This window comes from Astatotilapia calliptera, chromosome 9 (genome assembly GCF_964374335.1).
Source record: "Astatotilapia calliptera chromosome 9, fAstCal68.1, whole genome shotgun sequence".
NCBI lineage: Eukaryota > Metazoa > Chordata > Actinopteri > Cichliformes > Cichlidae > Astatotilapia > Astatotilapia calliptera.
Window position 1 is genome coordinate 6,351,175 of NC_137430.1, and position 22,643 is coordinate 6,373,817.

Consider the following 22,643-nt stretch of genomic DNA (forward strand, 5'->3'; position numbering starts at 1 on the left):
CATATCACGATATGTTTTTTTCATTTCAGGCGATAACGATATCTATCACGATATAAGCCAAATAACTGTATTTATAAGATTTAAATGTGCCGTTGCTCACAAGTAAAATGTGAAATAATCAGCAGCTTGTTTTTATTTAAATATTTATTTCCCATAATAAGTTCAACAGGGTAGATGTACTTAAGGAACATGAGACTTTTTCAGATAGATAAAGGCAAATATTGCAAACTACACAAAAGGCAGCGGCTAAAGCGTTTAAGTTTCAAAATAGAACAAACGAAACAGACTAAATTGTCAATTCCACTTAGAAACAAAATATTAATTCTAAAAATAAATCTTAGTTTGTTTTACAGAAGAACAGATAAAACTGACTAACTTTTGTCAATATCAAATAAACTGAGAACTAAAAGGAAATTCTCAATCTCTCCTTGTTGTATAGCTGAGCTTTTCAAACAGTTACTTTAGTCTGACAAAAGCCGAATGACGAATTAGCGCTTCCAGTCAGAGACTGAGGCTACATCCACACGTACACGGGTATTTTTGAAAACGGAGATTTTCCGTTTTCGTTTTAAAAATAATCCCGTCCACACATAAAGGGAGAAATGAAAGAAAACGCTGCTATGAACATGCCAAAGCAGCAGGTGGCGCTAGATTCCTAACCGTGCAGAAATGTTGGCCAATCAGAAGCCTCGGTGGGAAAAAGTAAACAAAGCTGGGGCATAGAAGCAGAACAGAGTCGTATGTGTGGACTGTGTGTATATGTAAGCATTTAAACACTGCAGAGAGTACAATTAACAGTAACAGTATTGTAGAAGTTCATTTCACCGAAACAATAACGTGACGCACAGTGTGACGCATGCACCAGTTTATTGTATTTCCAGACTTGCTTTCGGCACAATTTACAGTGCACGCTACTCTGTTTTTTGTCAGACTTGAAATAGCCGAAATACCTTCACACTACGGAACTTCTATGGCTCTTCCGTTCGACAATCTCTCCGGCATTGGAACCATCATCTGTTTTCTCTTCGGTCACGCTCGGTTGATTTTTCTAGTCGGCACACTCATTTCCTCCATTACGCGCTGGCTCCATTACCCGCTGGCTGCTTCCCAAACAAACACACGTGCAGCTTGGCACTTGTGCTGTACGTAACAAGTCACGCGACGTGACGCTGCGGCTGTGATTGGTTCGGCTCTGCGCTACTTAATTTGGATTGGCTGACCTTTTTTTTTTTTTTTTTTTAAGAGGACAAGAGCGGCGAGGTCTATCGCGATAGCTTAATTTCTCTATCGAGTAAAAGTTATATCGCGATACATATCGTTATCGTTCTATCGCCCAGCTCTAGTAATATTGTAGATCAGCCCTTTTTGCCACTTTCAAGTTTTATGAGGTACTGTTACAGAAAAGCACTATCAGATTGGACAGGAGCTCTTCTCTAAATGGTAAGATAATAATTGATCATTCCAAATCAATAATTCAGTTTTTTAAATCCAAACTATAAATTTGTAATCATTCTACACATCAATAATCAGGACCCATCTCATCTTAAAGAGCTTATAGTATGGTATCACAGATGTAGATCTTTACTCAGACTGCTGGCTCAGTTGTGGCTCAGGATATTTAAGTTAAGTTAAGTTTAGTATTGTTTCTCCTTCAACTTTTTTCACTCACCATTTCTTTATGCAGCACAAAGCATTCAGTCAATAGTTAATATTAACCTCTGTCTCTCTGTGGATTCTCATGTGTGTTTTCATGTTCTTGCTCAGATATGGTTGGATTATAAAAATACTTCCCTTTTTTGAAAATATGTCTTTGTAAGGAACTTAGCGTTAAATGGACACCCTGTCCACTATGAGATAAAGGAGAACAACAGCCTGATACCTGCAGGCCTGACAACAGGAGATGTATCACTCCTGTAACATCTGTAACATTCAGCAGTCGCCTCATTGTTCTGACACACACAACAAAACTACACTACACACTAACGACACAAGATTTGCGTTAAACGTCTCAAATCTCTCACATCTCAAAGCACCGCCGTCACTCCCAAAACTTCCCCCCGTTTCTTAACAACTAGATGCTCCTTGGCGGCCGCTTATCGGGGCCTGGAGCCTGGGGCTCGCTCGGGCCACTTCGGAGGTGGGGTGCCCCCGGCCTCTCGGCCTGGGGCTCGGTCACTCAGGCACAGCGGAGCTCACGGGCGCGTCACTGCAACTCCCCCTGGCTTCTGCTCCGCGGCTGCTGAGTGAGCCCTCATCTGGGACTCTCCTCAGCTCTTTCTGGGACAGTGGCGCGGCTGCCCCTCTGTTGGTCTTCCTTGGTCTCTTGTGTTCTGGGGGCCTCTGGATGTCTGGAGTTTTGATCTCCTCCATACCTGCTTCATGCCCTGGAGGACGGGGCTGTGGCCCCCCCACACCCTCTAGCAGATCATTACATGAAGGAACCTTTTAAAAAAAACAAGCGCGTCCATGCTCACAGGTGTACACACGGGTGATCACACCCACAAACTACACCCTTTTTGGCTCCTACCTCAAAGCACACTGTGTTCTGTTGATCTTATGTGCTGCACAATAATGTTTAATATTTAGTATTTACTGTCATATTCCCATATATCATTGTCATGTTGTTTATTCTATTACTCTTGTTCTCTTCTGCTTGTTTTCTTTTTTCTTTCTCAGCAGGTGACCCAGGTGATTGATATATGTATTTTTTTTTCTTTTTTTTTTCTGCCCGTTCTGTTGGTTTTTGTTTTTTGCCCTTCTCCCCCGTCCCTCTTCTCAGCTGTTTCTCTTTCCCTCTTTCTTTCTCCCCTTCTTTCCTCCAGTCAAGTCTGTCCCGTATTCAGCAAGTGAAAATAAAATAAACAATAAAAGGTGAATCAAATAGGCCATTACGGCAAGGCTGGGATGGTCAATTTGGTAAAGTAAATCCGTTGGGCATCTTTCTTTGCCTTTAGACAACAATTCTGATGGCAAAAGAGCCAAACGGGACAGGCAGAAAGAAAAAAAAAAAAACAACAACTAGATGCCACGTTGCCATATCATTTTTTGATTGGTCGACATGGTACTTTTTTGGACGAATAGGAAAGGGAGACGGGGATGGAGTTTGTTTTTGCTCACAGGCGGAGAGCGCTTTCGAGCCTTTTTTCTTATAAAACGTCGTTTTTACTGTTTCTTCCCGCAGTAAATATAAACAACGACAGTATTCAGGAAGAAAACCAAACATTGCAGATATTTTTTATTATAACTCTGGTTTTACGTGGCCTATCAACAAAGTTGGAGTGAGACACTGAGACCTCTCCTGTCGTTTTTCCGTCAATTGTTCCGTCTGTCCTGCTCACATCTCCAATGGTTGTCCACGTTGTCATTAACGTGGCTTCACTCCACATCAGCCATGCCGCTTTGCTTGCTAAAACACCGCTGTCATAAGGACGCTGTCATAACCTGTCAGCGACGTTGATTAGCTGCGTATATACGAATGTAAATCGCATTATTGGCTGGACTATGGGATAAGGTGGCATCGTTCTAATCCCATACGGGAGAGATTGCGCACGTGCGCAGCTTAGAGGGAATATTGACAGAGATGTCTCTTCAATCAATATGTGCATGCAGTTCTTACGTGTTAAAAGAGGGTATATTGCTGATCTGTGTGCTGCCTAACCTATTATGAACATCTGGAGGGTAAGGACATTAACCATTGCCACCACCTCTCTGCACACTAACATCTGTAGCTGATAATATTAGTGTAACCAGTATGGTGATTCTAAGTGCTGTTCAAGATAACGCCACTCTGGGGTAGCAATGCAGAGTCAACATCAGAAGTACAGTAACCAGCAAGGTGAGACTTCGAAACAATACTGTGGTTCACGTTATCGAACCACACACACACACACACACACACACACACACACACACACACACACACACACACTCAGTGCCGTGTCCAGCGGGGTGGCCTGGGGGGGCACAGGCCACCCCCCAACCAGACTGGCCACCCCAGGTGCCACCCCAAAGGCAAAACAATAAAATTCAATCAAATATCAAATGTCCGATTATGTTTTCACGGCGAAGCTCAGATATCCGAGTGTAAGTGAATGCAGCATCGGCTTCTGCGCTATGTGCATCACATTAGCAAAGGTAGGAGAGCCAAGCACGAAAGACGGCACCGCAGGAAACAATTTTTCGGTGAAAGAAAATGAGGACAGAATAAATGTCCCGGTAAGTAATATTAAGTTTGTTGAGTTTAGTAAACTTCGGTGAAATTAGAATACCAAAGAAAAAATAACACTTAAAGAATTATTGCAGCCATCGAATATATCAGACAGTATGCTACTGAGGGGAGCTAACATAAGAGTTATGAGTTATAAGATATAATCTAAGTCGTAACATTGCTGTATGGAGCTGCAGATTTGGTTGCAGGTTAACATAGCTGGACTGGCCATCGGGCATACCGGGCATGTGCCCGGTGACTTATTTATTTATTTATTTTGTAATGGCATGAACAATGAGAGGTGGTGGATTGGCCAGATGCAGGTCAATGTGTAAAAATAACTCAGTTGTTTGGTGGTGGCTATGGCGGGGCTTCCACAGAGGCCAGCAGGTGGATGAGGGAAGGGGAGGCAGGAGGAGAGCCCCGAGGCAGCCGCCAGTCCGAGTGTCAGGTGAACTGAACTTCAGGTAAGAAGTTATGATCTGCAGTCTATCTGGGTCAGATATGAACCAAGTTTAGGTGTAGTTTATTTTCGTTGTGCTGACTATTTACCCTCAGTTGCAATAACTCGTACTGCGTTCTAGCCAGCTTGACGGAGTTTTTATACAACTGGGTGGGTGCTATGATGTTACTGATAGTGAACTTTATTTTATTCATAAGGTTAGTTAGTAGAGTTGCCAACGGCTCCTTAAAAAAATGGGATGGTCCCTCATTCAGAGAAAATATTACATACAATATTTCGTATTGAGCTGAGAAGAGACGCAGTTTGTCCCGGACTTTCGCTATAATGAAAAAAAGACACAAAGCTGGAGTTATTCTGTCGTTACGCTGCACAGCTGCCTCTTCTTCTCTCGTTCTCTCCCCCTGCCTCTCCTGTTGCTACTTCAATCATGAAACTGATCAATGATCAGCTGATCGGCTTTTCTCTCTTGTTTATTTATCGCCCACTTTGCGCCAGAAAGAGGAAACCAGCAGATGTCGCGCTAAACAACAGCAGCACGTTTAAGCTTGATCAGCTGTTGTTAGAATTTATTTAATATTAATTTCTAGTATCAGCTGATGTTTGCTGGAGCCACAGCTGTAAAGCTGCTGGTCATGATGTCGGTTTGGTTATGTGGTGAGAGGGAAACATGAAGATGAAACCAGGAGATGTCCTTACTGAATCATCAGAGCTGAACAGGTGATGGAGAAACAGGTTTACCTTTTAGGTGACATGGATGAGTTGAAGTTATGAACTGTTTCTGGGAGACAAATAACACCAGGATTCTTTTTTATGTAGCTGACAGCTGGTAACTGTGCAGGGGCGGGTCTAGGAAAGTTTTGCCAGGGGGCCAGGTAGGGCATTAACAGGGAGAGGGGGGCACAAAGAAATACTTTTCTTTCTTACTCTCATTTAAAATATCTAGCTTTTATTAAATAATTATCTAAATCTTACAACCAAAGTTTTTATCTGATGTAAAATGTATAGAAATCATACATATACCAACAAGACAGTGTACATCACTGTCACAACAGCATTTGTTTTCATTCAAAGGCTTTATGGCTTTAATACCTGGGCCCTATTTCAGGAAGCCGGTTTAGTGCAAACTCTGAGTAAGTAAACCCTGAGTTAACGAAAACTCTGGGTTTTCGGTTTCACAAAGCGAGTTTAGATTAATTCTGAGTGAGTTACTATGACGACACACTCCGTGAAGCTAACGTGCCCCCTAGCAGGTTTACTTCAACTAACCCTGACCTTCTCCGCCTCTTTGTCGGAAACCTGACTGTAGGAAGTGTCAGACATGGCGTGCCCCTTCCTTGAAGAGCCAGTAGATGTTGAAGCCCAAATTCTCCACAGAGCTCTCCGCCGGGAGAGAGTGATTAGAGCGCGTTCGGACATGTTATCATTTCCTGATGATTTTCTGTCTGAACGTTACCGTTTTTCAGCACAATCTATAATTTATTTGAATAACATCCTCAGGCCTAATATTGCTCATGTGACACATCGCGGACATCCTCTCAGTTCTGTACATATTATTTGTATTGCACTTCGGTTTTTTGCAAACGGGAGCTTTCTATATAATATTGGTGACGCTGAGCACGTTTCCAAGGCTACCGTCTGTCGGGCAGTCAGGAATGTTACAGTTGCACTGAAACGTCTCCTGTACTCGTTTGTGGTGTTCCCCGGTCATAGACCCACAAGATTCATCAAAGAGGGATTCCACAAAATTGCAGGTATCAGGATGAACAAAACTTAATTCATGATGTGGTGATACTTGAACTACTACTTAAATTTTACATTTATTTTCACGGTTCCCAGGCGTGATTGGCTGTATAGATGGCACTCACATTCCAATCATTGCTCCTTCAGTAAATGAAGGAGACTATGTGAACAGGAAGTCTTTCCACAGCATTAATGTACAGGTACATAGTTCCCTGTAGCATTTCAAACTAACAAATTATTTCATTATAGTAATGGATGCTAATTTGTGTTCTCTGCACTGTGAAGATCATATGTGATGCTGCCAACATTATCACAAATGTGGAAGCCAACTGCTCAGCCTCTGTGAGTGGTGGTGGTGGAGGACCCCCACCTGTTTTTCGGGCCTCCGCTTTTTTCTGTTGGCTATAACGGGTCACATTTGAGCATACAGAGTAAGCAAATATGTACTTGTAATGTGCTCAGATAATTTCAATAAGTGCTTACAGAGGGGAAATTAATGTAACCTCTAACTGCAATTGATTTATATAGGACAAACAGACCAAGCACTATGGCTCATAATTAGGGATGGGTACCGGTGTCCGGTGCCATGACATAAACGGTAGTAAGCAGACCGAAAAGCAGCGCACATTTCAGTGCTTTATTTCGGTGCTTTTTTTTTCCTGAGCTGTGATACACTTCTAGCCAATCATTTTACGTTTCCGAGGATAGTAGGCGGGGCCAGGTACGTACGTTCAGTTAGAGCAGAGCTACAGATTAAAAATGTCCAAGGCGAAGCGGTCAAAAGTCTGGCTGTACTTCACAGCAAAATATGCAAACTCAGCAGCCTGTAACAAATGCTTTAAGCTGATACTGTGATACTGTCAAAGGAGGTAACACCAAGAATCCGATTAAACAGCTGGCGACGCATAGCGTTTTTTTTAAAAGCCGAGAAATGCGCCATATTTGATAGCTTGCTGTGAGACCTCACACCGTGCACGTCGGGTGGGTTGCCAGTTATCGGACCCGGAGCAACATCCCCCAAAAACCCGAAGAATAGAGTCCTGGCCCCTAGCCCTGCCAGTGTAGCAGAAATGATGAGGATGATGATGCAGCAGCAGCCGTTCTTCTCTGCATGAGTAGCTTCATGTTGTTCGTGTGTAATTTACGTTGAGTAGGCTAACCACGTTATTACATTAATGCATGTAAGGTGAACTAGCAAACATCATCATAGCTACATGCGGCTGTCTTCTTGTTTGATGGCAGATACTCCCTTCACCCTGGCCAAAAAGGCTAAAATGACCAAAGAAAAAGTGGGAAACAGTTAAACATATATGCCACATAGCTGCAGAAAAGGCACACATTGTTATCTTTTTACAAAAAAAACCAGCTGAACATGAGAGGTTTTTGGACAAAGTTTGTGTTCTCCATTCTTTAAGCACCGGTTCGAGCACCGTTTAAGCACCGGCACCGTTTCAAAAGTACCGATTTGGCACCGGTATCGGATAAAACCTAAACGATACCCATCCCTACTCATAATACAATTACACCTTACCTGTTTGGACTATATTTTTATATTTCATTTTTACTTGCTGCCAGGAACGTTTGGGGCCTGTTGGGTTGCACCTGCGCTCACATCACATCACAAAATAAAATGTATGAAATAAAAAATAAAATAAAATAAAATAAAATAACGTGTTAAATGGGTGGAAATCCCTAGATCAATGTTTAAATTAACACTCACGCATTGACTCTGTCGGCTTTGTTTTGCCGTGCATGCTCCCTTTCTTTTGCAGCTGAGGCTGTGTTACTTTTTTTCTGTGGAATTTGCATGTTATCGGCATATGCTGCCATCAGAATTTCGGCCTCAAGCGCTGTAAAATACATTGACCGCGCCTTCTTTCCCTCCGTCTCCATGGTGACTCGCTTAATCTGTGCTCCACTAATCAGGGCTTTATGTATCCTCGTGCGCGTGCTTAACTTGGGGTTAAAGCAACTCCGCGTTGATTGAACTAATTGTTATCAGCCTTTCTGAAACCGAATATTCCGAGTTGGACAGTTCGGGGTTACTCAACCCTGAGTATCGTTTTTCACTCTGAGTTTTCTAAACCGGCTTCCTGAAATAGGGCCCTGGTGGGCCGGTCTCTAGTCAAAATGCCCGATTTTCTGTCCCAGTCCAGCCCTACAGGTTAATACTGGCAGTGTCACCATGCCAGCTGACTGTATTTCATCATCAGCCAGTGTTGTTCTTGATCAATATTACCAAAGTTTACCATAAGGCAGCATAGCAAGTATTTACTTGCTTTCAGGTTTTATTCAAATGTTAGTCTTTTCAGTTGTTTCCCCACTTTTTTCCTGTTTCAAAATCACCAGTTTGTGAGAAGATTATCTTCTTTTTTTAATAGGCACAAAGTTTTGCAATTGGCATTGGCTAATTTGTCAATTGTTTGTTACAAATGTTTGTATTTTAATATTCAAAAATGTTTTTGCCCAAAACATATGTGCACTATATGTCAGTAAAAATACTATGCAAATATTGCTGTCCTTGAATGCTGAGTAAACACTGACTGATTGTATCTCTTGTACTTTATCAACGCAGTATCTAAAAACTTTGCACCATAGTGGTTAAAATCTCATTCTAATAAGAGTTAAAAGCGCATTCGGTTATTAGGTTTATAGGATTATTGAATTATGGTTAATGGTTGGTAGAATTTTTTTTTTAAACATTATCTGCCAATTACATCTGCCACCCTTCTCCAAATCTGTGCCCCTACCTGGCCCCCCAACAAAAATTTTCTAGACACGCCACTGCACACACTATTCCAAAAAAAAAAGCGAAATTTTCACTGACTCATCCCTGTTGCTGTTAGCAAACTAATTACATTAGTAGAAATATATTTAGCTTATAATTAAAATTGGGTGGGGGGAAACAACAGCCATTTTCTTAACAGAAACATTTCTGCTCTGAACTGGAAGAAAAAACCCTGAGTAGAAAGCTCACATCAAGACAATAGACCCTGTGCACGAGAAAATGCTGAACCAGGTTCAGGGAGGGGCAGCCCTTTGCTGCGACCAAGGTTTTCTCAAAATTTCTCAATTATCTATAAAGCCCACATTATTTTTGGGAGGTTTGGAAGGTTAACCCAGCACTATCTTCAAAGGAATACTCCAGACCTTTCTCCCATTTGGTTTTGGCAATAAGTGATTTGTTCTCCGGGAGAGTTAAGATCTCAAGCACATGGTGTGTTAACAGTTTTGAGGTGATACTGAGATATGGGCTATTTGTTCTAGGTTACGGTGTCTTGTTAAACAGCTGGAGAAGGGAGAAGCATCTGTGGTGGAACTGAAGAAAAACCTGGAGTTTGCCGCCTGTCTCCTTGAATCTCTCTGTTCTGAGGAAAACAGGTAAGGAGCTTTTAGCTAATTTCCCCATGTATAGACTTTAATCAGTGGTGGAAAAATAAAATAGTCAGTATTTCAATAAGACAATGTAATACTCACAATGCAATAAAACTTTTTTATATGTTGCGCTATGCCAAACATATTATGAGGCCTGGGAGCTTGAGGGTCCTGCGCAGTATCTTTGCTGTTCCTTGGAGTGTGCTCTTCTGGACAAAGATTTAGGATTTTGTTCCTGGGATTTGCTGGAGTCAGTCACCTAGCTTTAGGGTCAGTGCACCAAATGCTCAAATTACCACAGGGACCACTGTTACCTTCACTCTTCTTGAGTTCTTCTCTGAGCCCTTGGTACTTTTCCAGCTTCTCATGTTCCTTCTTTCTGATGTGTTTGTCATTTGGTATGGCTACATCTATCGCTACAGCCGTCTTCCTCTGGTTGTCCACCACTATTATTTCCGGGTGGTTAGCCATCACCAGCTTGTCCGTCTGTATCTTTAAGTCCCACAGGATCTTAGCTTGGTCATTCTTGACTAGCCTAGGGGGCGTCTCCCATTTTACCAGTTTTCATGGCCTCAGGTATGACAGTACTGCTCCTTGTGGCTGTCTATCTTGTATCCAAGCATCTACTGTTCACTGTGGTGTGGTCTTGGTTACATTGGGGGGGTCTAGCCTAGGGAACTTTTCTGGATAAAGATGCTCTGGTTGGGAGTTGAACTCCTGACCTGAAGTTTCAAAGGTGTCTCTTTTACCAGCATAGAGGATGGCACTGGCCACAGCATACGCATAAAAAGTCCTGAGCATTGTCACTCACAGGTTTCTCTACAAATATTTTATTTTATTTTATTTCATTTTATTTTGTCCTTAATGTGAAGCTCTTTGGTCACAACTTGCCATTTTAAAGTGCTGTTTTAATTAAACTTGGCTTGGCTTGGTTCATTTAAGATGAGGATGATAGATTAATTATTTTAGAAGATGAAAATGTACATTCAGTGTTTTTGTGAATGGTCTTGCAGACAACTGGGGCACCAAGATGATGAGCTGAGTGATATCCAGTCAGACTCTGTACCACTGGAGGTTCGTGACTGGTTGGCCTCCACTTTTACACGGCAGAGAACCCTGTTGCTACACCACAGTGAAGACAAACCACACTTCCGCAGCATCGTCCGTGCAGTACAGGCTGGGATCTTTGTGGAGAGGTTTGGCTTAAGACAGCTATAAAAAATACAAGTCAGTTTAACAAGTCAGCATAGTAACAGAACAGAAGCCTAGGTAGCAATAAAAAGTGTGTACATTTGTTTTTCTATTTTCTTGTCTATTTATTTGAAAAAAAAAAAGCATCACACATTTCTGTAACTAAAACATATGTTGAGAAGTTCGGCCAAATGGTACTTTTTTCTTGTAATGGTTTTGATTAACATACAGTGAACAATTTGGATAAGGCCCCGAGATGCATCATTTTGTTTCCATGGATAAGACACAAACAATAGAAATGGACTGGCATATATATCATTTCTCTAGACTTGATGAACACTTGTTGCACTACCAGTCACATCCACCAATTAGAATTAATCTTAAATCTATCTTGATGTTCTTCAGCTATCTTACATCCCAAAAGTTAATTAAGAATCAGCAGTTAAACTAACAACTTGTCTCTGAGCTCTTGGGATACTGGAGTGATCAGAGAAAATCTATTTAGTACCTAGTAATAGCTTTGAATTACCCCTTTACCTTTGAATAGCATATTATGGCCGCAACTCAGGTCAACAGATATTATATTAGAATGGCTTGGGAGCCAATCCGAACCACTCAGTACAACACATATTATTCTCAAAATAAATTACGCAGATTATAGAAGTAATGCCAGAAATATAAACATTACTTTATCAATATAGAAAATGGAATGGTAAAAAAAATTGAGGTTGACAAGGTTTTAATAGAATAGATTTATTTTCCCCTTAGACTGAATAACAATTTAGAATAAACAAAAGTTAATCTTTCTTTATTATTTGGCCTAATATTGCAGTACTGCTTCAAAACTCTGGGGATCTTCTATTTTGGGGATGGATTTAAAAAAAAAAAAAATTGCCTCTGATTATTCCTTCTCCAAAATAAATGTAACATATTCAAATTAATAAATGAGTTACCATACTGGGCATAGTGCATTTGTTCATTTGGTGTGTGCTTGTGTTGCTGTGTACTTTTGTCTGTGGGTTACAGGATGTTCAGACGAACCTCCAACATGACTGGTCTCAGTTATTCCCTAAATGTCATCACTATGCTTAAGGTATAAATGCACATGTACTTGGTGATTTCTTTAAAAATAAAATCAGTGACATGTATGTGAGTCTGCATTCAGTTTTAATCTCAGTATTAAAATGTCATGAGCAAGTTATACAATAGAGAGTTAACAGATTAAGGCCAGGGGAAAAGTTTTCTATCTACCATACTAATATGCAGGAACAAAAACTGCCATTTTGTGTATGACTTAGGTAAGACAAGGTACACAAGGACACACTCGTTTATGTTATTCAAATGATAATAAAACTGGTTTCTATGTGTCTGTAGCATGTAGATATGTGGTCGTTTGATGTGTTTGCACTGAATGATGCCAGCGGAAACCATGCTCTGAAAATTGTCTTCTTTGAACTGCTCAACAGATATAACCTGATTAATCGTTTCAAGGTAAACTCAAATAAAGACAGCTTCCATATATCATTTAAATGATTGACCCTCATATTATTTTAAGTTTTAAAGGGAATTTCTAATTCTAAAACAACAAGGTCTGCAGTTTTGTTTAAGAAGTGCAATACTTTAATAACCTTGTGAAAAAATTTCCCATACAGACTATAAATGACTTTTTGTTTTGTTTTTTATGTGGTGTTATCTTTTAAAGTGATGTAATCATATACGACTTAATTTTGCAGTCATCATGCTTCTCTCCTGCATTGTCTCAATATCAGATTCCTACCTCTGCACTCACATCATTTGTGGAGTCACTGGAAATGGGATACAGCAAATACAAAAACCCCTACCACAACTTGATACATGCTGCTGATGTCACACAAACGGTCCATTACCTGCTCATTAAGAGTGGAATAATGGTAAGTCTTGCTTGGTTAATGGTGATTTAAAATGTAACCAGGAAAACTGCTTTGCTTCTTTCGAGTTCTCAAAGAGACTTTTTCATATCTTGAAGTAATGGACTCTTTTTTTTTCTTTACTGTTATGACCTGCTAGCAAGCCACAACATTTAAAACCTTAAAACTACCCCACATCCTGATAAAACATTAAAGGGGAAACACTGCTGCAATCCAATAGTCGGTATACCTTTGTCTTTTTTGTACAGATTTTGATCATTCTTTAGGTTTGTCTTTGGGGAGTCCATTAATCTTGCAGTTCAAGAAAGACCAGTATACTTTTAAAGCAATTCTAAACACAGAACTCATGAAGCCTTAGATTTAAGTGGCTATTGAATTTTTTTTATATTAACAATTGTGTAAAGCAATATTATATTCATATTTATTGCTTGTTTGTTTGTTACTACATACAAAATGCATCATCTCACTTTCTTTCAGCACTGGCTAACTGAGCTGGAGATCTTTGCCATTATTTTTGCAGCTGCCATCCATGACTATGAGCATACAGGGACTACTAATAACTTCCATATTCAGACCAGGTAATTCCTACTGAGCAACATTCAAATTATTGCAGTTTCTGAGGGGCTCTAGTGTTATTTAAAAGTCGTAAATAATTTTACTTGTAAAACGCCCTCCCAGGGAGGCCCCCTCTTCCTGAAGGACCAGAGAGGGGTCTCTGTAGCTGTCTATTGTCTAATGTTGCCTGGGTGTCCCTGCCTATATCTAACCTACTCTACAATACTTAACCATGTGGAATAAAGTGTTTAAAGTCATAATATTGTTTTTATAAAAAAAAAAAAAATTCCCCGCTCGCCCCTGCGGGCGGTCAATCCTTCAAGATCGGGTCCTCTACCAGAGGCTTGGGAGCTTGAGGGACCTGCACAGTATCGTTCCTAGGACTGTGCTCTTCTGGACAGAGATGTCCGATGTTGTTCCCGGGATCTGCTGGAGCCACTCGCCTAGCTTGAGAGTCACTGCACCTATATGTATATATGTGTGTGTGTATATATATATATATATATATATATATATATAACCAAACAAGAAAAAAATCTGTGATGACAAATTTTCTGTGGCATTTGCAGGTCAGACACGGCGCTATTTTACAATGACCGAGCTGTTTTGGAGAACCATCACGTCAGCGCTGTCTATCGCCTTCTACATGATAATGAGGAAATGAATATTCTCTCTAATCTTTCAAAGGAAGAGTGGAGGTAAACAGTAAACAGTATTCAAATATTCTCAATTTGTGTAGCTGCTCCACATCTGTCATGGTCCTGTCCCAGTTTTTGAGTTTCTGTTGTGGACTTTTCAATTTAAGAAACTTTTCTTCAGTGCTTGTATTATTTGGTCTTAATTTTGTGAAAAAACATAATGCTTTTGTTATCTATATTTCTTGTTCTTGATTCGTGTTTGATTGTGTTAGTACCCTTTTGTCTCCAGTCTATCCTAATCTCTTTTCTCTATTATGTCAATGCCTCCTGTACCAGTCAGTCATGTCTCATTGTCTCACTCTAAGTCAAGCTCATGCATCTTAGTCCTGGGCCCTGTGCTTCGTACGTCGCTTACTACATCCAAAATCAAATGAAACATCCAAGACCAAATCATCGCGCTAACTCTGAGCTCGCTATTCCGGTTCCCCGAACACACCTGTTGTTGACGATTAGTATAGCTGGATGAAGTAATGTGAGATAACTGGGTGGCCCAACAGGGGCTACGCATCGATAGTAGAAACATTGATCGGCAACCCTTTGATTGGTCGGCGAAAATGTCGAAGGAGCGCGCTCGGTATTTTTCGGCAGCAGAGCAAGAACTCTTGAGTGAGGGATTTCAGGAGTTTCAGAGTTTAATTAAAACGCAAGGGAACACTGCAAAGGCTGCAAAAGCAAGGAGAGAGGGCTGGCAGAAAGTTGCTGACAAATCAAACTCGTAAGTAATCCAATAATAACAATAATAATGGAGTGGATTTATATAGCGCTTTTCAAGGCACCCAAAGCGCTTTACAATGCCACTATTCATTCACTCTCACATTCACACACTGGTGGAGGCAGCTACGGTTGTAGCCACAGCTGCCCTGGGGCAGACTGACAGAATCCAGGCTGCCATATTGCGCCATCGGCCCCTCTGGCCAACACCAGTAGGCGGTAGGGTAGATTTATCATATCACACCATATTATCCAATATTATATTACATTATATTATATTATAATATGTTATATTATATCCCCTTTCACATTAGAGCCACAACAGGACCCACTAGAACATGGGAACAAGTAAAAGTGAAATATAAGAATATTCTACAGAATGGTAATATTTATCACTTATATTGCTTGTCGTCTCTTGGAAAGAGACCCTGGAATACTCTGTTTGTTTGTTCATAACAGCAACCAAGAAAAGGGCAGAGCAAAAAAAAAGACAGGTGGTGGTCCTGCACCCCCTCGTCAACAAGTTGGTTAAGTGAATAATACCCTCACGGGAAAATCGATATCTCTCTATGAGCACACTGTCGCGCTGAGCTAAAGGATCCTGTCTGTCCCGCAATATACGCTGAATTCTGAGGACTCTCCTTATCAATCTTGCACCTTCCGCAATGGGTTGCTCGCGTAAACGGACAGGACATGGCTGCGACAGACTTCCCAAATCCACCTTCGCTTTTATAGCCGTGGTCTCTCATCTTGATTACACGAAGTAATTTACAATTACTACTCTGAAATATGAATTACATCTGTAATAATCACATACATGTAATAGAATGTTAATAGTACATTTCCCTTTTTTAGGGAATGACCTGTATGTATCTGTGTGAAATCAATAAAAGGATCAAGTGCTGCATTATCTTTAGTTACATTGATGTTATTTATTTATGGTGAAACAGTGGTGGAATATCGCTGTTGCTTTCGTATGAATGACGCGGACATACCTGCGTGGCCACGATCTAATCCTGTTTACATAAAGTAAACCTGCTCCCCAGCAGGTTTACGCTTACGGCTCTGTTGCTATGACAGCAAGTCCCGGATGGGCTTCGGGGAACCGAACGATCCAGGATCACGCGAAATCGTCAACAATCTCATCCAGCTAACTCACTTAGCGCGGTACGAAGAACAGGCCCCTGGTCCTTGTATTTCAAGGATCAGTTACCTCCTGTTACCTCCTGAGAGTTTACTTTTCTCATGTTTCCCAGCGTTTCCTATTCCTAGTTTATATTTCCAGTTCAGGTTCCATAAGTTTCAGCTTTTTTGTTTTCCTTTTCCTTTGTTGGAAGTAAACTTCATACTGCATACATCTTAAGATAGCTAAAGTCAACAAAGAGCAGCCTGGTGTTACTCCCCTGTTAGGGCTCTAGACTAACTTTTTGCCATGGGCGTACTGGTACGCCTAACTTTTCAAAGTTAGGCGTACTGGCACAAAAGTTAGGCGCACACAAATTTTATAATAATTTATATAATATAATGTGTTTTTCTGGATACACTGTTCTTTTTCAGCATTTAAAGATTGATGACACCGTGTCAGAGCACTGGCTATGAATTTCAGAAGGATCAGGCCTTAACTTAACAGAAAAGTTAGCAATAGTTCTTTTCCTATTACAGCTACAACCACTTCTGTCGTGCCTAGGCTGCTCACTAGGGCTGGGTATCATCACTGATTTCTATAATCCATTCGATTCCGGTTTTCAAAGTCCTGATTCGATTCAACTTAGCCTCAGACAGTTAGAAATATTATAATTCTGATCATTTATCAGTACTGACTTCATCAGAATTGTGAACATCACAGCAGATGCCTTTGTGTGAAAGTAACTGAGAATAAAACACAGAAAAAGATGAAGGAGATTTTCCTGGTCTGGCTTTTTATAGCAGATAACCTTAAAAATATTCTACAATGTTCTGCATATAAAGTTTAAATTTCTTCAGTATTGAACAGTGTTGGTTAAGTTACTTGAAAAAAGTAATCAGTAACTAATTACTGATTACTTCCCCCAAAAAGTAATCCCGTTACTTTACTGATTACTTATTTTCAAAAGTAATTAATTACTTAGTTACTTAGTTACTTTTTAAAAACACGATTTACAACCTGAAGAGGTTCAAGTTCAAGTTCAACTTTATTGTCACTTCAACCATATACAGTTTAAAAATACACAGTGAGGTGAAACAACGTTCCTCCAGGAACCAAGGTGCTACAAGACAAGTTAGTGCAAAAAAAATAATAATATATAATATATCTAGTAATAATATTGTGCAAAAGAGCATTTACAGGTTGGTGTGTGCGATGGTTTGGTGGTGTAGGTCAGTGTGTTTGCGCCATCCGTCTCCTCAGCAAAAAAAAAAAAGGGGGACTGACTGATAAACACGCACACACACATACACTAACATTATCACTCAGCTTAACTCAAATACCTCAAAAACATTGAGACTGGACTGACTAACCAACACAGGCGCAAACACACTGACCTACACCACCAAACCATCGCACACACCAACCTGTAAATGCTCTTTTGCACAATATTATTACTAGATATATTATATATATATATATATATATATATATTTTTTTTTTTGTGATAAAGCGATAGATCTTTCAGCCCAATTCTACTTTTTCTACATAATCCATCATACAAAATGTAATCAAATGGAAAAGTCTCTTTTTTTTTTACTTGTTTTATCAGTTTTAATCTTTTAACTTTATGCATCAAGCAAAAATTTAATTATATGCAACATTCTCTGAGTTGAATAAATTAGTTTAACATTTAAACCTATTTTCTACACATTCCAGCACATAAAATAAAATATTTTTTGTGTTTACACTCACTCTTTCAAATAGATGCAAGTAAAACACAGCAGAACATAAATAAAGTCAAAGACTCAGCGGTCCTGTTGCTCTATTTTCACCCAGTGGCGTGTCCAGCGGGGTGGCCTGGGGGGGCACAGGCTTCCCCCCCAACCAGACTGGCCACCCCAGGTGCCGCCCCAAAGGCAAAACAATAAAATTCAATCAAATATCAAATGTCCGATTATGTTTTCACGGTGAAGCTCAGATATCCGAGTGTAAGTGAATGCAGCATCGGCTTCTGCGCTATGTGCATCACGTTAGCAAAGGTAGGAGAGCCAAGCACGAAAGACGGCACCGCAGGAAACAATTTTTCGGTGAAAGAAAATGAGGACAGAATAAATGTCCCGGTAAGTAATATTAAGTTTGTTGAGTTTAGTAAACTTCGGTGAAATTAGAATACCAAAGAAAAAATAACAGTTAAAGAATTATTGCAGCCATCGAATATATCAGACAGTATGCTACTGAGGGGAGCTAACATAAGAGTTATGAGTTATAAGATATAATCTAAGTCGTAACATTGCTGTATGGAGCTGCAGATTTGGTTGCAGGTTAACATAGCAGGACTGGCCATCGGGCATACCGGGCATGTGCCCGGTGACTTATTTATTTATTTATTTTGTAATGGCATGAACAATGAGAGGTGGTGGATTGGCCAGATGCAGGTCGATGTGTAAAAATAACTCAGTTGTTTGGTGGTGGCTATGGCGGTGCTTCCACAGAGGCCAGCAGGTGGATGAGGGAAGGGGAGGCAGGAGGAGAGCCCCGAGGCAGCCGCCAGTCCGAGTGTCAGGTGAACTGAACTTCAGGTAAGAAGTTATGATCTGCAGTCTATCTGGGTCAGATATAAACCAAGTTTAGGTGTAGTTTATTTTCGTTGTGCTGACTATTTACCCTCAGTTGCAATAACTCGTACTGCGTTCTAGCCAGCTTGACGGAGTTTTTATACAACTGGGTGGGTGCTATGATGTTACTGATAGTGAACTTTATTTTATTCATAAGGTTAGTTAGTAGAGTTGCCAACGGCTCCTTAAAAAAATGGGATGGTCCCTCATTCAGAGAAAATATTACATACAATATTTCGTATTGAGCTGAGAAGAGACGCAGTTTGTCCCGGACTTTCGCTATAATGAAAAAAAGACACAAAGCTGGAGTTATTCTGTCGTTACGCTGCACAGCTGCCTCTTCTTCTCTCGTTCTCTCCCCCTGCCTCTCCTGTTGCTACTTCAATCATGAAACTGATCAATGATCAGCTGATCGGCTTTTCTCTCTTGTTTATTTATCGCCCACTTTGCGCCAGAAAGAGGAAACTAGCAGATGTCGCGCTAAACAACAGCAGCACGTTTAAGCTTGATCAGCTGTTGTTAGAATTTATTTAATATTAATTTCTAGTATCAGCTGATGTTTGCTGGAGCCACAGCTGTAAAACTGCTGGTCATGATGTCGGCTTGGATATGTGGTGAGAGGGAAACATGAAGATGAAACCAGGAGATGTCCTTACTGAATCATCAGAGCTGAACAGGTGATGGAGAAACAGGTTTACCTTTTAGGTGACATGAATGAGTTGAAGGGAAGTTATGAACTGTTTCTTGGAGACAAATAACACCAGGATCCTTTTTTATGTACAGTGGGGCAAAAAAGTATTTAGTCAGCCACCGATTGTGCAAGTTCCCCCACTTAAAATGATGACAGAGGTCAGTAATTTGCACCAGAGGTACACTTCAACTGTGAGAGACAGAATGTGAAAAAAAAATCCATGAATTCACATGGTAGGATTTGTAAAGAATTTATTCGTAAATTAGGGTGGAAAATAAGTATTTGGTCACCTCAAACAAGGAAAATCTCTGGCTCTCACAGACCTGTAACGTCTTCTGTAAGAAGCTTTTCTGTCCCCCACTCGTTACCTGTATGAATGGCACCTGTTTGAACTCATCATCTGTATAAAAGACACCTGTCCACAGCCTCAAACAGTCAGACTCCAAACTCCGCCATGGCCAAGACCAAAGAGCTTTCGAAGGACACCAGGAAAAGTATTGTAGACCTGCACCAGACTGGGAAGAGTGAATCTACAATAGGCAAGCAGCTTGGTGTGAAAAAATCAACTGTGGGAGCAATCATCAGAAAATGGAAGACATACAAGACCACTGATAATCTCCCTCGATCTGGGGCTCCACGCAAGATCTCATCCCGTGGGGTCAAAATGATCATGAGAACGGTGAGCAAAGATCCCAGAACCACACGGGGGGACCTGGTGAATGACCTGCAGAGAGCTGGGACCAAAGTAACAAAGGTCACCATCAGTAACACACTACAACGGCAGGGAATCAAATCCCGCAGTGCCAGACGTGTTCCGCTGCTGAAGCCAGTGCATGTCCAGGCCCGTCTGAAGTTTGCCAGAGAGCACATGGATGATACAGCAGAGGATTGGGAGAATGTCATGTGGTCAGATGAAACCAAAGTAGAACTTTTTGGTATAAACTCAACTCGTCGTGTTTGGAGGAAGAAGAATACTGAGTTGCATCCCAAGAACACCATACCTACTGTGAAGCATGGGGGTGGAAACATCATGCTATGGGGCTGTTTTTCTGCCAAGGGGACAGGACGACTGATCCGTGTTAAGGACAGAATGAATGGGGCCATGTATCGTGAGATTTTGAGCCAAAACCTCCTTCCATCAGTGAGAACTTTGAAGATGAAACGAGGCTGGGTCTTCCAACATGACAATGATCCAAAACACACCGCCCGGGCAACAAAGGAGTGGCTCCGTAAGAAGCATTTGAAAGTCCTGGAGTGGCCTAGCCAGTCTCCAGACCTCAACCCCATAGAAAATCTGTGGCGGGAGTTGAAAGTCCGTGTTGCTCGGCGACAGCCCCAAAACATCACTGCTCTCGAGAAGATCTGCATGGAGGAATGGGCCAAAATACCAGCTACTGTGTGTGCAAACCTGGTAAAGACCTATAGTAAACGTTTGACCTCTGTTATTGCCAACAAAGGTTATGTTACAAAGTATTGAGTTGTATTTTTGTTATTGACCAAATACTTATTTTCCACCCTAATTCACGAATAAATCCTTTACAAATCCTACCATGTGAATTCATGGATTTTTTCTTCACATTCTGTCTCTCACAGTTGAAGTGTACCTCTGGTGCAAATTACTGACCTCTGTCATCATTTTAGGTGGAGGAACTTGCACAATCGGTGGCTGACTAAATACTTTTTTGCCCCACTGTAGCTGACAGCTGGTAACTGTGCAGGGGTGGATCTAGGAAAGTTTTGCCAGGGGGCCAGGTAGGGCATTAACAGGGAGAGGGGGGCACAAAGAAATACTTTTCTTTCTTACTCTCATTTAAAATATCTAGCTTTTATTAAATAATTATCTAAATCTTACAACCAAAGTTTTTATCTGATGTAAAATGTATAGAAATCATACATATACCAACAAGACAGTGTACATCACTGTCACAACAGCATTTGTTTTCATTCAAAGTCTTTATGGCTTTAATACCTGGTGGGCCGGTCTCTAGTCAAAATGCCCTGCAGGTTAATACTGGCAGTGTCACCATGCCAGCTGACTGTATTTCATCATCAGCCAGTGTTGTTCTTGATCAATATTACCAAAGTTTACCATAAGGCAGCATAGCAAGTATTTACTTGCTTTCAGGTTTTATTCAAATGTTAGTCTTTTCAGTTGTTTCCCCACTTTTTTCCTGTTTCAAAATCACCAGTTTGTGAGAAGATTATCTTCTTTTTTTAAATAGGCAGATAAAATTTTACATTGGCATTGGCTAATTTGTCAATTGTTTGTTACAAATGTTTGTATTTTAATATTCAAAACTGTTTTTGCCCAAAACATATGTGCACCATATGTCAGTAAAAATACTATGCAAATATTGCTGTCCTTGAATGCTGAGTAAACACTGACTGATTGTATCTCTTGTACTTTATCAACGCAGTATCTAAAAACTTTGCACCATAGTGGTTAAAATCTCATTCTAATAAGAGTTAAAAGCGCATTCGGTTATTAGGTTTATAGGGTTATTGAATTATGGTTAATGGTTGGTAGAATTTTTTTTAAACATTATCTGCCAATTACATCTGCCACCCTTCTCCAAATCTGTGCCCCTACCTGGCCCCCCCAACAAAAATTTTCTAGACACGCCACTGTTTTCACCTGTAAAGCAGGACTGCGGTAGGCGGAGGTTTACCCTGGTGCAGGTGTGCCACGGTCAGTTGAAGAATCCGCGAGTTTCTCTGTGAATTTCGCATTACGTCGTTGCGCACTCGGTGCTTGCTTGGAAGTTTAGGGGTTTTTTTCGCTGTAAAAAGAAGTTTTCTTCCCACACACGATGGACGCTAATGTTTTTGTCACTTTTTATGGAATCAAACTCAGAGTAAGGTCAGTACTTCCACGCTTTAAACGCTGCACGCTCACACTCTCTCCCACAATCGATATGTGATCCACTGTTGATCTGCACACAGCTGTTGTCACTAACGGCGCACTCGCTTACGTCACTGTCATGAGACATTCTCGCAAAAAAATCACGGTTTTAGTAATGCAGTAACGCAAAAACGGTAATCTAATTACCGTTTTTGCAATAGTAATCCCTTACTTTACTCGTTACTTGAAAAAAGTAATCAGATTACGCGTTACTGCCCATCTCTGGTATTGAACAACAGAAAAAATAGGCTTTCTTGTCCGAGGTCATTTAAGTGAAAAAAGAAAAGAAAAAGACAGCAGCCGACAGCGCTGTAAACAACGGTAGACTGGTGGGTAATAAGCGAATGAATAATACAGAAAACAGAGATTGGAGACGGGAAACTGTTCTTGAAGTATAGAGAGAGATAGAGAGAGAGCTAGCTGTGCATGAAGTGTGATTTTAATAGTCGTGGAAGCAAAACA

General features: G+C 40.7%; 1 protein-coding gene across 1 annotated transcript in view; it reads left to right on the forward strand.

Annotated features, from left to right (window-relative positions):
- The first annotated feature begins 4,095 nt into the window (after positions 1-4,095).
- pde1ca (phosphodiesterase 1C, calmodulin-dependent a) overlaps positions 4,096-22,643 on the forward strand; it is a 368,845-nt gene continuing 350,297 nt past the window's right edge. Inside the window, exons 1-8 of the mRNA XM_080305885.1 lie at positions 4,096-4,674; positions 9,678-9,791; positions 10,799-10,981; positions 12,003-12,069; positions 12,351-12,467; positions 12,746-12,886; positions 13,361-13,461; positions 14,008-14,136. Of these exons, the coding sequence (XP_080162011.1) occupies positions 4,502-4,674; positions 9,678-9,791; positions 10,799-10,981; positions 12,003-12,069; positions 12,351-12,467; positions 12,746-12,886; positions 13,361-13,461; positions 14,008-14,136 (1,025 nt within the window). The 5' untranslated portion in view covers positions 4,096-4,501. The remainder of the gene's footprint in view (positions 4,675-9,677; positions 9,792-10,798; positions 10,982-12,002; positions 12,070-12,350; positions 12,468-12,745; positions 12,887-13,360; positions 13,462-14,007; positions 14,137-22,643) is intronic.